Source organism: Megalobrama amblycephala, linkage group LG16 (assembly GCF_018812025.1).
Source record: "Megalobrama amblycephala isolate DHTTF-2021 linkage group LG16, ASM1881202v1, whole genome shotgun sequence".
NCBI lineage: Eukaryota > Metazoa > Chordata > Actinopteri > Cypriniformes > Xenocyprididae > Megalobrama > Megalobrama amblycephala.
Window position 1 is genome coordinate 3,467,617 of NC_063059.1, and position 16,047 is coordinate 3,483,663.

At 35.0% G+C, this 16,047-nt stretch overlaps 1 protein-coding gene across 3 annotated transcripts in view; it reads left to right on the forward strand.

The window, feature by feature from the left end:
• dscamb (Down syndrome cell adhesion molecule b) overlaps positions 1-16,047 on the forward strand; it is a 226,346-nt gene that overhangs the window by 166,676 nt on the left and 43,623 nt on the right. For all 3 annotated transcript variants that reach the window (XM_048160359.1, XM_048160358.1, XM_048160360.1), the window contains 3 exons: positions 689-967; positions 1,647-1,766; positions 7,676-7,855. In XM_048160359.1, coding sequence (XP_048016316.1) covers positions 689-967; positions 1,647-1,766; positions 7,676-7,855 — 579 coding nt within the window. The remainder of the gene's footprint in view (positions 1-688; positions 968-1,646; positions 1,767-7,675; positions 7,856-16,047) is intronic.

Genomic DNA, 16,047 nt, shown 5'->3' on the forward strand with positions numbered 1-16,047 from the left:
TGATGACAAAACATTTAATCTCCCTATTCAGCCCTGTGCAAAGCGTGATGGGAAGGGGAAATCATGTTCCTAGTTTCTCTAATGCTATTTTAACACAACTAAAATCATTTAGGTACTCTCAACTCAAATGGATTAAGATGAATTAACTTCATTTATTTAAGTAAATTGAACAAGCATCAAATGCTATTTTCGGCCTACTTACATGACACATTCTTTCAAAATGAAAATGAGCCAAAACACAACTGTTTCAAGTCAGTTTAACACAATGCAATTGTGTTTGAATGAGAAACCTAATACAATGATGTTAAATGAAAATGATTTTTTAAATAACCCGAACAGTATAGTAAAATCATGTTTTTGAGTGTATCCGTGTACTTTTTTTCACTGAGTCAAATATCTTTAGATCAGAATGACACTTGACAGATGTGAAAACCATCAAATGTGAGCTGTCACACAAAGAATTATGGTAATGTCAATTTAGGGGTTTTCACTAAATCATAAGCTGATTTGTTATTTTTCATTTACAAAAACCTGTTATTACTGTAGCATTTTTACAGTCTTTTACCATTGAAATTATGATCATTTTTCACAGTGCATTGTAACTTTTGCTGTGTAATATGCAAAAATCTTATATTATAATTGTTTCGTTTTGTTTTGTCTGTTTTTTGTTCATCTCTCTCTGTCTCAGTGCCCCCTCTGATCCAACACTCCGACTCTCAGAGCGCTTCCATCGGTCAGCGTGTCTTCATCCCCTGTGTGGTCATATCTGGCGACCTGCCCATGTCTATAACCTGGCACAAAGATGGACGACCAATTAACGCCAGCCTGGGTGTCACCATCGACAATATAGACTTTACCAGCTCATTACGCATTTCAAACCTGTCGGAAATTCATAACGGCAGTTACACCTGCATTGCCCGTAACGAGGCTGCAGCTGTCGAGCACAGTATACAGCTCATCGTTAAAGGTTTGACATTTCTTAATGTTTTCCTTTTAACTCTTAATAATGACTTCACTTTAGAATAATTTTAAAGGATTAGTTCACTTCAGAATAAAATTTCCTGATAATTTACTCTCCTCCATGTCATCCAAGATGTTCATGTCTTTCTTTCTTCAGTGGAAAAGAAATGAAGGTTTTTTAGGAAAACATTCCAGGATTTTTCTCCATATAGTGGACTTCAATGGGTTGAAGGTCCAAATGTCAGTTTCAGTGCAGCTTCAAAGAGCTCTACATGATCCCAGACGAGGAATAAGAGTCTCATTAAGAGAAACCATAGCTCATTTTTTTTTTTTTAAATAAAAATTATATACTTTTTAACCACAAACGCTCATCTTGCACTGCTCTGTGATGCGCCACGCATTACGTAATTGCGTTGGAAGTACCGCGGTAGGGCGAAAATCTCCATCTCATTTCGCTTTGTCACTGGATCAGTACTTCCACCTACATCAAGCGTGACCTTTCCAACATGATTACGTAATGTGTGGCTCATTTCATTAAAAAGTGAACTAATCCTTTAAAGGGACATTTTGCAAAAGTAATGAAATTTTTTTTTTTTTTTTCTTTAAAAAATCTTTTAACCCTGATTTAAATCAAAATTATTTTATATCATACATCTTTTTAATATTAACATTCTTTTTATGCTCAGTTCCACCACATTTTGAGGTACAGCCAAGAGACCAGGATGGCATATACGGGAAATCGGTGATCCTGAATTGTTCAGCAAAGGGAAACCCAATCCCCACTATAGTATGGAACCACTCCAAAGGTATGCTAGTGTTTGAAATATAATTATATATTATTTTTTTCTGGCTATACATGACCAGTGTCTATGGGCAAACATGCAAAACACTGTAATGAATGCGAAATATTCCTCACAAACTCATATTCAGTTTATGGTTTTAACCAAAAAAACAAAAATTTTGAAATAAAGAAAAAGAAGCCTATGACATGTTTTTGCACTGCATATATATATACAGCATATATATATTATTTACTATATATTATAAATTACTATAATTTTTAACACCAACTGTTTTCCAGCTATTATTATTATCATTATTATTAATCATCTTCTTTTCAGATCATTAGTTATCAAGTCCTCAGTAAACACGGATGTGTGTGGGTGTGTTGATGTTGGCAGGCACTGAGGTGCAGCTTTATTGTAAAAACATACATTTACATGTATTTCATTTTATAAAATTCTGTCATTTGTGATGATTTAAATAAAATCATTGTATTTTGGGCTGAAGAAATATTACCATAAGTAGCTGCTGTTCTGAAGTCATTATACCATTCAAAAAATATACTTTTTGTTGGTACTCACTAACCCATTTTTTGTGTGTGTTTGATTTTTGCTGAGAGATCTCAAAGGGAAGGTAATGAAGGGGACCTGAAGCAGACACATTTGGTGTGGACATAATTTCAGGCAGGCTTTGGTAGTAATGTGGTTTAGGGGTTATCTGGACAGGTGGGCTGGGCACAGGTGTATGTTTGCATTGAGGCCATGGCCAAAGAAGCTGGATTACTGGATTAGAATGGGAGCAGGTGACTCGCTCGACCTTGATTCTTCCTGAAGGAGAAGGAGCGTTTGAAGCCCTCGCTACACATTGTAGATGAAAGCTCACAAATGGAAATCCATATACACAATAAAAAAAGACGGCTGCACATTGGGAGGGTGGAGTTCAACGGGGCTCGGATGAAAGAATAGAAGGTTAGATGGAGTCTATGGGGTTGAAGGGGATAGAAATGCATTGTGGCATTGTGGGTAAAGGACTATTTTTCTTCTATTTTCTGGCTTATTGTCTGAAATCAAATGGCTAGATCCCCTGAATTAATGGAATCTCCTTTATCATTTTCTTAAAGCCTGACATGAAATAACAGTCAGAAAAATCTGTTGTTGTTGTTGTTGTTTTTTAACGGAACAGTTTTTTTTTTTAAATCTAAAAAGAAAAGTTTGCATATGTGTTTTTAGTATCATATTTGATAGGCTTTTATAGCTCATATAGTATGACAGAGTAGAATATGGAGCAATATATGCATTTATGTGCAGTTGCTGATATTTATTTGGCCAAAAAGTACAAAGAAATTCTAATAGCTTGTAATGTAAATCAATGAGATTTTTATAACAGTATAGCAGACTACTTACATAAAATGCATATAAATACTGTATCAATTGTCAATGTATGGATAATCAGGTAATCCTAAATTGCTTTAGTCCATCTTGAAATATTACTAACAACATGCTTCTTTTTCTTCTGATATTTGGTTATAAAACCCATTAAAGATTTCACATCAGAAAGACACATGCACTACGACCTGAAGAGGGAAGCTTTTAGAATTATACAATTGCCAGGAATTTACAGGTTTAAAGAGTATTATTTTACAATAATTTACTGTAGTCAGAAATTTACAGTGAAATTAATGCATGCTGGGTTATTTTCTTACGAATTACTGTTAATCAACAGCAAAATGATGCTAATATCACAGTAATTTACTGCTCTTGTTTTACTGTCAGTTCACATTATGAAGTTGTCTTTATCCATGATGCCACTGTAAGAAGAACAGCGATAACCCCTCTTAGGGTAAACAGAACAGAACCAAGTATTGCAATATCATTAATTTTCTTAATGACAATAATTAATGTAACATAATTGAAGAAATGAGTTTGATCAAAAGAAATATCAGAAGGTCAAGTCCTGACTGGATGAAGGAGGAGCTGGGGATGGAGGAGGGTAATCAGCTCTTGAGCAATGTGAAAAAGCTGCTGATAATACTGAATAGCATTCATCAAAACAGTGCTTCCCGCAGATTTGAAATACTGTATGGAAAATCCTTCTACCCACAGCACAAAAAATGGTTGAATTAACTTTGAATTAACGAGAAATGAAATTAATATAAATTAATTGAATTTGAATCAAATTAAATACAGTTGTGTTACCAAATAATAACCAGGGGGAGTATACATTTTTAGTGACTTATTTATGAACAAAACCTAAATACACTCTGACTCTTATTTTGAAATGTGTAGGCTTACTATTGCGGCTGCTCATTCAAGTTTAGATGAGGTAGATAATAATATATGTTTTACAACCATTTACAATAATTTACAATACCATAAAGTAAACTTTTGTCAATATTGAACAGCATTAGTCATATCAGTATAAGCAATCGTTTAGCATAAACGTGCACTATAGAATACATTGATTGCGAAGCACCTAAAAGCAGTCTGAGCGCTGCGTGAGCAGGTAGAATGCACAACAGCGGCACATTTAACTTTGGAACATGCGACGCATACATGAAATTACAGCCTTTTGAAATTTAATCACATCAGGTATCGCAATTCTATGTTTTCCCATCCACAAAATGTGGGAAGCACTGAAAGTTTAAAAAGTTTAAAAACTTAGCTTTGCTTTGTGAAGATTTAGAGATTTATGGAGGGTGGAATACAGCCAGCTGTGACGTGGATTCTTCATCTCCTTCTTGATATCCTTTCCCTTTGTGTGACGAGTGCAGATCTCATCTGAACATGTTTCAGGTCACTTCCAAATCGAGCAGCTTATAATCAATGCGGCGAATTAGTGTGTTTGTTCAAGACTTGAACATGAAGTGAAATCCATGTCAATTCTCTAAATTCCAGATTGCACAATTGATAGTGGTCTCACCCGCTGAATTTGCCGTTTAATTAGCTCCTGAGCAATGTGAAAAAGCTGCTGATAATATGAATGGACCATATACAGGTGCTGGTCATATAATTAGAATGTCATCAAAAAGTTGATTTATTTCACTAATTCCATTCAAAAAGTGAAACTTATTCATTCATTACACACAGATTGATATATTTCAAATGTTTATTTCTTTTAATTTTGATGATTATAACTGACAACTAAGGAAAATCCCAAATTCAGTATCTCAGAAAATTAGAATATTACTTAAGACCAATACAAAGAAAGGATTTTTAGAAATCTTGGCCAACTGAAAAGTATGAACATGAAAAGTATGAGCATGTACAGCACTCAATACTTAGTTGGGGCTCCTTTTGCCTGAATTACTGCAGCAATGTGGCGTGGCATGGAGTCGATCAGTCTGTGGCACTGCTCAGGTGTTATGAGAGCCCAGGTTGCTCTGATAGTGGCCTTCAGCTCTTCTGCATTGTTGGGTCTGGCATATCGCATCTTCCTCTTCGCAATACCCCATAGATTTTCTATGGGGTTAAGGTCAGGCGAGTTTGCTGGCCAATTAAGAACAGGGATATCATGGTCCTTAAACCAGGTACTGGTAGCTTTGGCACTGTGTGCAGGTGCCAAGTCCTGTTGGAAAATGAAATCTGCATCTCTATAAAGTTGGTCAGCAGCAGGAAGCATGAAGTGCTCTAAAACTTCCTGGTATACGGCTGCGTTAACCTTGGACCTCAGAAAACACAGTGGACCAACACCAGCAGATGACATGGCACCCCAAATCATCACTGACTGTGGAAACTTTACACTGGACCTCAAGCAACGTGGATTGTGTGCCTCTCCTCTCTTCCTCCAGACTCTGGGACCTTGATTTCCAAAGGAAATGCAAAATGTACTTTCATCAGAGAACATAACTTGGACCACTCAGCAGCAGTCCAGTCCTTTTTGTCTTTAGCCCAGGCGAGACGCTTCTGACGCTGTCTGTTGTTCAAGAGTGGCTTGACACAAGGAATGCGACAGCTGAAACCCATGTCTTGCATACGTCTGTGCGTAGTGGTTCTTGAAGCACTGACTCCAGCTGCAGTCCACTCTTTGTGAATCTCCCCCACATTTTTGAATGGGTTTTGTTTCACAATTCTCTCCAGGGTGTGGTTATCCCTATTGCTTGTACACTTTTTTTCTACCACATCTTTTCCTTCCCTTCGCCTCTCTATTAATGTGCTTGGACACAGAGCTCTGTGAACAGCCAGCCTCTTTTGCAATGACCTTTTGTGTCTTGCCCTCCTTGTGCAAGGTGTCAATGGTTGTCTTTTGGACAACTGTCAAGTCAGCAGTCTTCCCCATGATTGTGTAGCCTACAGAACTAGACTGAGAGACCATTTAAAGGCCTTTGCAGGTGTTTTGAGTTAATTAGCTGATTAGAGTGTGGCACCAGGTGTCTTCAATATTGAACCTTTTCACAATATTCTAATTTTCTGAGATACTGAATTTGGGATTTTCCTTAGTTGTCAGTTATAATCATCAAAATTAAAAGAAATAAACATTTGAAATATATCAGTCTGTGTGTAATGAATGAATATAATATACAAGTTTCACTTTTTGAATGGAATTAGTGAAATAAATCAACTTTTTGATGATATTCTAATTATATGACCAGCACCTGTATATACAAATGTGGTGACAGGTGTCGTATTCCTATAGGTCAGTGTGAATCAGCTGAGTGTCAGCTGATGCAACTTGACTAACGTGACCTGCCAGAACTAACGCTATACGCTTAATTTGTTTTGAAGTCATCATAATGGCGATCAGTGTTCCACTTGCTTGGGATCTTGGACCTTGTGTATTCATATTCAAATTTGTGATCTAGCCAAGTCAGAAGTATGAAAAATGAACACATTTGCTAAAACAATGACAAGCTAGAATATAAATTAGTGAATTGGCTGATTTTAAGTTAGTCAAACTATACTATTATTAACATTATCTCAGCGTAAAGATTTACCAGTATCTTATTTCAAATTCATAATTATTTGTAGATGGAATTTTCACAATAGAGAAGCAGCTGCTGAGATTTATCTTTGAAAGGTGTGACACACATCCATACTCGACATACAAAACACTACAATGGTGACACTTAACAAATAATAATAATAAAATAGATAAAATCTGAACATTATGAAATAATCAAAACAAACTGCTAAAAGTGAACCAAAAATAAGTTCAGCATCAACCAACAAGAATCAAGAAACTCCACAGGATAATCTATTCATGCCTGCATTCTGGGTACCGTCATAGTACATACACACTGTAGAAATACAGCATGATATTGTTTGTTTACAGTCATTTTTTGAGAGTGCAGTTAGATACAAGAGAAGTCCAACTGTAGAATTACTGTGAAAGTCATGCAATCAAATGGAATAGACTGTAATTTCACACAAAATATATGGCCTTTTACTTGATGAAAAAAAAGAACTATCAAGAAGGCATGTATTATTTCCATATTATATTTACAACATTTAGAGATGTTAAAAAGAGTATATAATGAAAGTGTGTACCTTTTTTCTACACGTGTTGACAGATTATTGTGCTTTGTTGCCCAGACAGGCTGTATCTTTGGCAGATTAAGTTGCTCATGTGGTATTATGATTTATTTCATATTATTGAATCCCACAGTTTCCTCTAATCCTAATCCAGACATGACACACCAGATATGAAACAATTCCCCTCAGAGATCTTTAAATCCAATAAAGAAATGTAAACACACAGCATAACTAGGATTCATATTGGTCATGAAAAAGATGATTATCAGATTACAGTAAAACATATAGCAGTCTCATGAAGCAGTCATTTTTCTTATGCTAATATGAAATAGAAGTAGCATTTAAAAAAAATGATAAAGATTAAATATTTATTATAATATTCTAAATATATAAAAATTATGTACAATTCTAAATATAGAGTGTATATAGGTCTTACATGGCTCCTTCTGTGTTTTCTGGCGTAGGTGCTGGCGTACCTCAGTTCCAGCCCATCGCCTTGAATTCAGGCTCACGTATACAGCTCCTGGAGAAGGGCTCTCTGCTCATAAAACACGTCCTGGAGGAAGATGCTGGATTTTATCTGTGCAAGGTCAGCAATGACGTGGGAGCCGATATCAGCAAGAGCATGTACCTCACCGTTAAAAGTAAGACCCTGTCAAGTGGAGCATGTTGAGTGTATGTGTGTGTTCAAATGTGTGTGTGAATGAAATAATGAATGGTGATTGTGATGTAAGCTATTAATAGACATATGTATTGCATATAAATGTTTGGTTTGTGTAATTTTTGTGGTTTGTGCCATTCTGTCTATGGAGTATGTGTGTGTGCGTGTCTGAGCCTGAGGGTCTTCTGCCCTGTTGACTGCTGTGTGTACGGTATTGTGCTCCTTGGTGAACTGTTTGTTTGTTGAGCAGGCAAAGACTTACATCCCCTCCATTAAACCCACTACACAACATTTATGCCCACTCTGGCATGAGGAGAAGACCAAACCAACAGAGCAGTGCCACTCGTATTCGCGTTATGTCACATTCCCTTTTGTCTAAACATCACCGCCCATTTAGATCAGCAACTTAACTACTGAAAATTTGAAAATAAATAGACATTAGAAAGAGTGTTTATGCTGCATATTTCCATGCCATGAAGATGGTTTGGGACAGGGGCTGTTGAGCTTCCCACAATGACAAAAAAAGCACCATAAAAGTAGCCCATACAACTTTTGCGTTTTAAGGTTTGCATCAAAGTGTGAGCAGCCAAGGACAAAGCCTTGGGGAACGCCAGAATTGAAACATTTTATTTGTTTGTACCTTTAAAATGTAGTATTATTTTGCAGGTGGAATTGTCAAAATGTGCTTGAAAATAGTATAGATATTTAAAGGTGCCATTGAACGTTTTTTTACAAGATGTAATATAAGTCTAAGTCTAAGCCCTGAATGTGTCTGTGAAGTTTCAGCTCAAAATACCCCATAGATTTTTTTAAATTCATTTTTTAACTGCCTATTTTGGGGCATCATTAACTATGCACCGATTCAGGCTGCGGCCCCTTTAAATGCTCACGCTCTCCGCCCACAGAGCTCGCGCTTGCCTTAAACAGTGCATAAACAAAGTTCACACAGCTAATATAACCCTCAAAATGGATCTTTACAAAGTGTTCGTCATGCATGCTGCATGTATGCGTCGGATTATGTGAGTATAGTATTTATTTGGATGTTTACATTTGATTCTGAATGAGTTTGATGGTGCTCCTTGGCTAACGGCTAATGCTACACTGTTGGAGAGATTTATAAAGAATGAAGTTGTGATTATGAATTATACAGACTGCAAGTGTTTAAAAATGAAAATAGCGACGGCTCTTGTCTCCGTGAATACAGTAAGAAACGATGGTAACTTTAACCACATTTAACAGTACATTAGCAACATGCTAACGAAACATTTATAAAGACAGTTTACAAATATCACTAAAAATATCATGTTATCATGGATCATGTCAGTTATTATTGCTCCATCTGCCATTTTTCGCTGTTGTTCTTGCTTGCTTACCTAGTCTGATGATTCAGCTGTGCACAGATCCAGACGTTAATACTGGCTGCCCTTGTCTAATGCCTTGAACATGAGCTGGCATATGCAAATATTGGGGGCGTACATATTAATGATCCCGACTGTTACGTAACAGTTGGTGTTATGTTGAGATTCACCTGTTCTTCGGAGGTCTTTTAAACAAATGAGATTTATATAAGAAGGAGGAAACAATGGTGTTTGAGACTCACTGTATGTCATTTCCATGTACTGAACTCTTGTTATTCAACTATGCCAAGATAAATTCAATTTTTAATTCTAGGGCACCTTTAAAGAGCAGGGTGGCAGGTAGAACAAGGTAACTTATAAAACAATTGAATGAACCTTGTTTTTCAGTAAAAATATGTAATAATTTTAAAGATACATTTACTTAAGCATTAAATTGCATAAAATAAAAGAATAGTTTCCTGCAAAATATAAATTCGGTCATCATTTCTTCTACTCCAACTACTGGATAATTCACTGAGTCAACTCTTAGATACTGCTGCCTCTCTCATGAACTCTTATAAATGCAGATGAGTGCTAGGGTTGATGTCAAGATTTTCATCACACAATTACTGTCAATTAATATAAAAAAAATCATCAAAAAAAGAAGAAAAAAATACATTTAATATACTAAAATAGTATATAATATAAAAATAGTATATATTCATATTTTTTTAAAGTCTTGCTTTATCTTTATCTTTTCTACTTTTCGGCTGTGGTGTATAGTGTACTATTCTAGCTTGGCATCCTGTGCTATGAATGTTGCTGCTCTTAAGACAAATTGCTTGTAATTTTCTCCAATTGTACATTGCTTTAGATAAAAATGTCTGATGTGTGTACATAAAACAATACATAAAATCAGCATAAATACTGACTATTTGCTGTATATTATGTATATTTATAAAACAGTTAGTTCCTGTCCTTGATTCTGATTGGTCAATAGCTATTTTATTCACGATAAACCCAACAGTTCTAACACTCTTAGCAACATAAACTGTTTGTTCTCAATTGATATTGTTCATTGAAGCTTACTGTATTATGTAGAAGAGTATTGTGAGAAAGAGATCGAGTGAGCGAGTTTATTACCTGCATTCAGATTTAGCATTTTCCTTCAGGTCAGTCCTATGTTCATAATAAAAAATCTGTTTAAAATATTCAATGTATTATCCTGTCCTTTTAACAGTTAAGGGGTTTTCCATGACTGACAGCGCTAGTCAAAGCATTTGTCAGTTGCGTCTTCTTCCATTTTCACAACAATTCAGTCTTTTCAATGTAAAAGTCTTCGCGACTGACTGACACACTCATAAAGACAGTCTTTGCTGGCATCTAATGGCGTAATAATGTAACTTCTGTTGCTGTTCTCGGTCAGGGACTAGTTTTTCTGGCGGAAGGAAGGCTTTTAGTGACAGTTTACTTCATGAAAGTTGCATTGACACATATTTTTGGCTTTAATATTTGTATTGTGTGGTAACTGTTTTATAAAAGCAATAAGGTATATATATTATTGCACACGTATATATATATATATATATATATACAGTCAAACCAAAAATTATTTAGACATTTTTTATATTTTTGATATATATTTACTAGTGAGTTGAGGACACTATAGTTCATTTATGTAAGTGAGTAGGGCTGGGTAAAAAATATAGATTTCTCGATTTTAATCGATTCTCATTTTTACGAACCGATATCGATTCTTAAATCCCAAGAAACGATTATTCTAGTCTGTTTTCAGTTGATGAATGAGCAGAATATGCAGCATTCTGATAAATACAGCTATGCACCGTTACATATTCATTATAAATTTTAATGTTCTTAAATATTTAATGCATGTTTGAATAAATCAGTTATGACAGCCGCGATTTAAATGTTTATATTTCAAAAAAAACGAATTGGAGTAGAAATTAATATTTAATTCTAAACTTTATTTATAATAAAAACATCATTGAGTGTAATTTAAGTGTTTGTATATAAATAAGTTAATTTAACCTTCAATATTATAGTAAAGTAGTACCAACTTACTTACATGTGTAGTTTACAGCATTAGTTGAGAGATTTTTTTCCTCTAGAAAATTTGCCATGTACTGTAACTGAAATACTACATCCATAATAATTGATGTCGAATTGAATCGAATCAAAAGCATGTGAATAGTAATGAGATCGAATCATGGAAGTTGTGTCAATACTCAGCCCTATAAGTGAGGATAGCAAAATAAAGTAAACTGTGACATTATACCCAAAAATTCTTCATACAGTGGACTACCATTAAAATTGATAAATATTTGGAACCAAAAATTATTCAGACACTATGACCTGACCATGTTGTGCTTAAGTGCTATCTGACATAAGATGAATGTTTTCTGACACAGTTTAACTCTGAGATCTTGTCAAATTTTATTACCATTTGTTTTAAACTATATTAAATAAACTGTATTAATGAATTAAATGTTCAAGGTGTCTGAATAAATTTTGGACTGTATATATATATATATATATATATATATATATATATATATATATAGAGTAAATAGTCAGTATTTATGCAGGCTTTATGTGTGTGTGTGTGTGTGTGTGTGTGTGTGTGTGTGTGTGTGTGTGTGTGTGTGTGTGTGTGTAAGTGGAGAGAATATATGTTCAATTACAGTCATGGCTTGATAGAGAGTGGTTTTTGCTTTATATTGTCATCTTCTCGTTGTGTGGGTCTGGTGGCGCTCCCTCGTCTTCAGTATCAGAGAGCACATGCTCAGACTGTGACCAATTGTGCAAGAAAAAGGGGGAATTGCTTCAGCATGGCAGCCTGCTGCACTCCACCAACCACACACACACACACACACACACACACACACACACACACACACACACTCGCGCTACCCCTCCCAGCACAGAATATACCTCATTCCATTGGCCTGCACAGAGAAGGCTGTGTGTGTGCGTGTGTGTGTGTGTGTGTGTGTGTGTGTGTGTGTGTGTGTGTGTGTGTGTGTGAAGGGGGTAGATGGCCCACTCAGGCATGGCAACATGACGAGGTGGCCTAGTTTCCCAGGGTGCCCCTGTACTGGTGATAAAATGAGGGCTGAAATGGATTATATACACCCAGAGTTGCTGCTGCAGCCTCTGTATTCATACGGCATGACATGCCATACACACTAATCATATTCAACATGGCCATCAAAGTGGAAAACACAAATGGAGTTATCATAGTTAATACACACCCAGGCCGTAAATGCTGGTCCAAATTGCCAGGAATATTTTAAGGCTCACTTGCATTAAAAGAATCTGAATGATCTGTGATTCCAGTTTTGTCATTATTACAGAATTTATGCACTGTACAAAAATATAAATATTTACCATTTTTGGCCCAGAGGTCATTGACTGCCACTATAATGAGTCTCTGCATCAGCATCAGACGCTCATCTTTCATGCTTTTTAACCCGCGCACGTCTTTAAACTCCACTTATATGCTTCATTGAACTGACAATAAAGACTGTTAAAAGCTACATATGCGCCACGCTCTGACTCATCTTTTGTTTGTGTGTGTGTGTGTGTGTGTGTGTATGTGGAAAAATATATTACTTGCATACTTCCCTTGATTACTTTCTTGTTTAAATGTAAAGCTTTTCTCAGAAGACAGTTGCTGAACAACATTTTCAGCCCAGGTTTTAGTAGACACACACACACACACACACAAAAGGTACATTTTCAAGAATAACCTGTATTTTATCGTATGCTAAATTTATGCCCTTTGTGTCCATCATGAACGTGTGTGTGTGTGTGTGTGTGTGTGTGTGTGTGACTCCAACTACTGAAATGTTCTTATCTTATCATTCTTTTTATTTTAAGTATGTTTTTATTTCTCCTTCATTAAAAAGATGTTCTGTGTTGTCAGCTTCTCTGTCTAGTATTAGCAAATATGCACATTTTAATTTTAAAAATCATAGGCAAGCAATTTCTGACATAGTTGTGCTCTTTTTTCCTCTACAATCAGTAAATATCTCATCTGTATTATCACTTAATCTCATGTTGTGTTATGTTTGTCATTAGGGAAGGATCTTAAAATTTCAACCCTGTTACCAGATGTTTTTAAAGGCTGTTGAAAAGCAGATGTTTGTAGAAATATCAGCATTATACAGAGCACCTAAAGGGACATGGTGATGGAAAAAAATTGATAAAATGTATATTGTACGTTGATGCATTAATACAATGCATGTCGCTTTGGATAAAAGCGTGCACAAATGGAAATGTAATTATTGTGGTAGAAAAAAATATGAGATGGGAGGAAAAATTATATTTTGCGTTCTCGCATATGTTTAGTAAGTTTAGTTTAGTTAACTTTGTCTGTACAAATTTCATCTTTGAAACTGGCATAGAAAATACATCCTAACAGACAATACCTTACATTCACATATCACATAATAAGACACAATACAGTATATATGTATGCCCACACCAGAGGTTGCGTTAGACTTTAACATTGTCCGTCATTTTGACGGACAGGGTCGTAAAAATTCCGTCATAATCTATTACTACCCGTCATTTTAATTTTCATATTCTAATTATAATAACACATTTAATTGCTTTTATTTTTGTTTACATTTTCATTTTTAATTATGAACCTACAGGACGATATAGGCTGATGCATTTATTTTGAAGAACAGATTAACAGGTTAGACTGCGTAACTTTTCATGTTCAACACCACACCCCACAGTGACAGCGATTTTAATATATTCTCATTTTTATGACTAATATCGATTCGTAAATCCCAGTCGATCTTTTGGTATATGATTAAAGCTTTGTGTTGCTTTTGATATGAAACAAAGTCTCAGATTTCAAATTCTGTCCATTACATTAAGAAATTCAAGCAATAAATACTGTTTTGGTGCTCTTTAACGTGGCGTAATAGATCGCTGTAGCGTCTGGGTACTCGCCTGTGCGTAATCAAACGCATAGCAAAAGCCAGTGCCAGTTTAATTTTTGTTCTGGATCCAGTGCTCTGCTGCTACATTGGAGCGAACTCGCCACTCTGTCTCATTGTTAAATTACCATACCATAATACAAAATTATATGTTAAAATACTTTCAATCATCGATCTATATAGGACCCTCCTATCTATCCTAAAATTCCTTAGTTTCCTGAGTTGACCTAAACATGTTTTGCGTTGTTTCTCGCAAAAGTTGTTTGAAAAGTGAACACAAAGTTTCTTAGGGGAACGCAAATGTTTATTTTGTAAGCAAACACAAAAGTTTTGCAAGCAAATGTAAAGTTTCTCAAGGGAATGCTAATTATTTGTGAAACAAGCACAAAGTTTCTCGTTGGAGCACAAAAGTTTATTTTCTCCCATCTCATATTTTTTCCATCACCATAATTACATTTCCATTTGCATTTCCAGAAACTGTGCGCATAGTCTATTACATCAAGATTTCTTTCATGTCTTCTTGTGCTGGAACGGACAGATTCACACAACAATTTTTTTAAAAATGCCCGTATAGCCAAGTATCCTTGTGAAATATAGTCGGTTAACAGTGAACAGTTGAGAAAGAAAACATGTGTGTAACAGTGTGTTGGATACGTGCAGCTCTTAAATTGACAGCAGCCTAATAAACCTACAGCTGCCTTTGTCCTCAATGTTAATCTAACAACAAAAGGACAAAGAGAAAATCACTCTGTTGACTGAATAACTTCTGAATAACACCATGTTCTACTGTTTTAAGTACAGGAATGCATCAAGCCCATTACCATCATAATTACCCCTTAAACCAGTAAATCACAGCATTAAACTTACTGAATCACAGAATTTGTCGACAGAAGGGGAACTTCACAATACCTAGTAAGAGTAAGGCCATGTTCACACAGCAGCAGAATGCAGTTGTCAGTCCTGTATTTAAATCCTTAATACAGTTATTGTTTACACAAAATTCAGTTATTTACAGAACTAACCGAAATCACACCCGTATGTTTTCAGGAATCACAATGGCATTCTCAGAAAACCCGCACTGGACAACTAGTCTGTCACTAGCCAGGAAAATGTTTATAAAAATCGGCATTAAATTCTATGCAAACACCTTGAGTAACTGTCAACCCTACGGAAGAGGATTAGGGCCAAGCAATAATAAAAAAATAAAACCATCTCGAGATTAAAGTTGTTAAATTTCGAGAAAAACTCGTTAAATTTCGAGAAAAAAGACGAAATAAAATGTTGAGAATAAACTCATTAAATTTGAGAAAAAACTTGTTAAATTTCGAGAAAAAAGTCGAGATAAAATGTTGAGAATAAAGTCATTAAATTATGAGAAAAAACTCGTTAAATTTCAAGAAAAAAGTCGAGATAAAATGTTGAGAATAAACTCATTAAATTCGAGAAAAAACTTGTTAAATTTCGAGAAAAAAGTCGAGATAAAATGTTGAGAATAAACTCGTTAAATTCTGAGAAAAAACTCGTTAAATTTCAAGAAAAAAGTCTAAATAAAATGTTGAGAATAAACTCATTAAATTCAAGAAAAAACGTGTTAAATTTCGAGAAAAAAGTCGAGATAAAATGTTGAGAATAAAGTCATTAAATTATGAGAAAAAACTCGTTAAATTTCAAGAAAAAATTCTAAATAAAATGTTGAGAATAAACTCATTAAATTCGAGAAAAAACTTGTTACATTTCGAGAAAAAAGTCGAGATAAAATGTTGAGAATAAAGTCATTAAATTATGAGAAAAAACTTGTTAAATTTCAAGAAAAAAGTCGAGATAAAATGTTGAGAATAAACTCATTAAATTCGAGAAAAAACTCG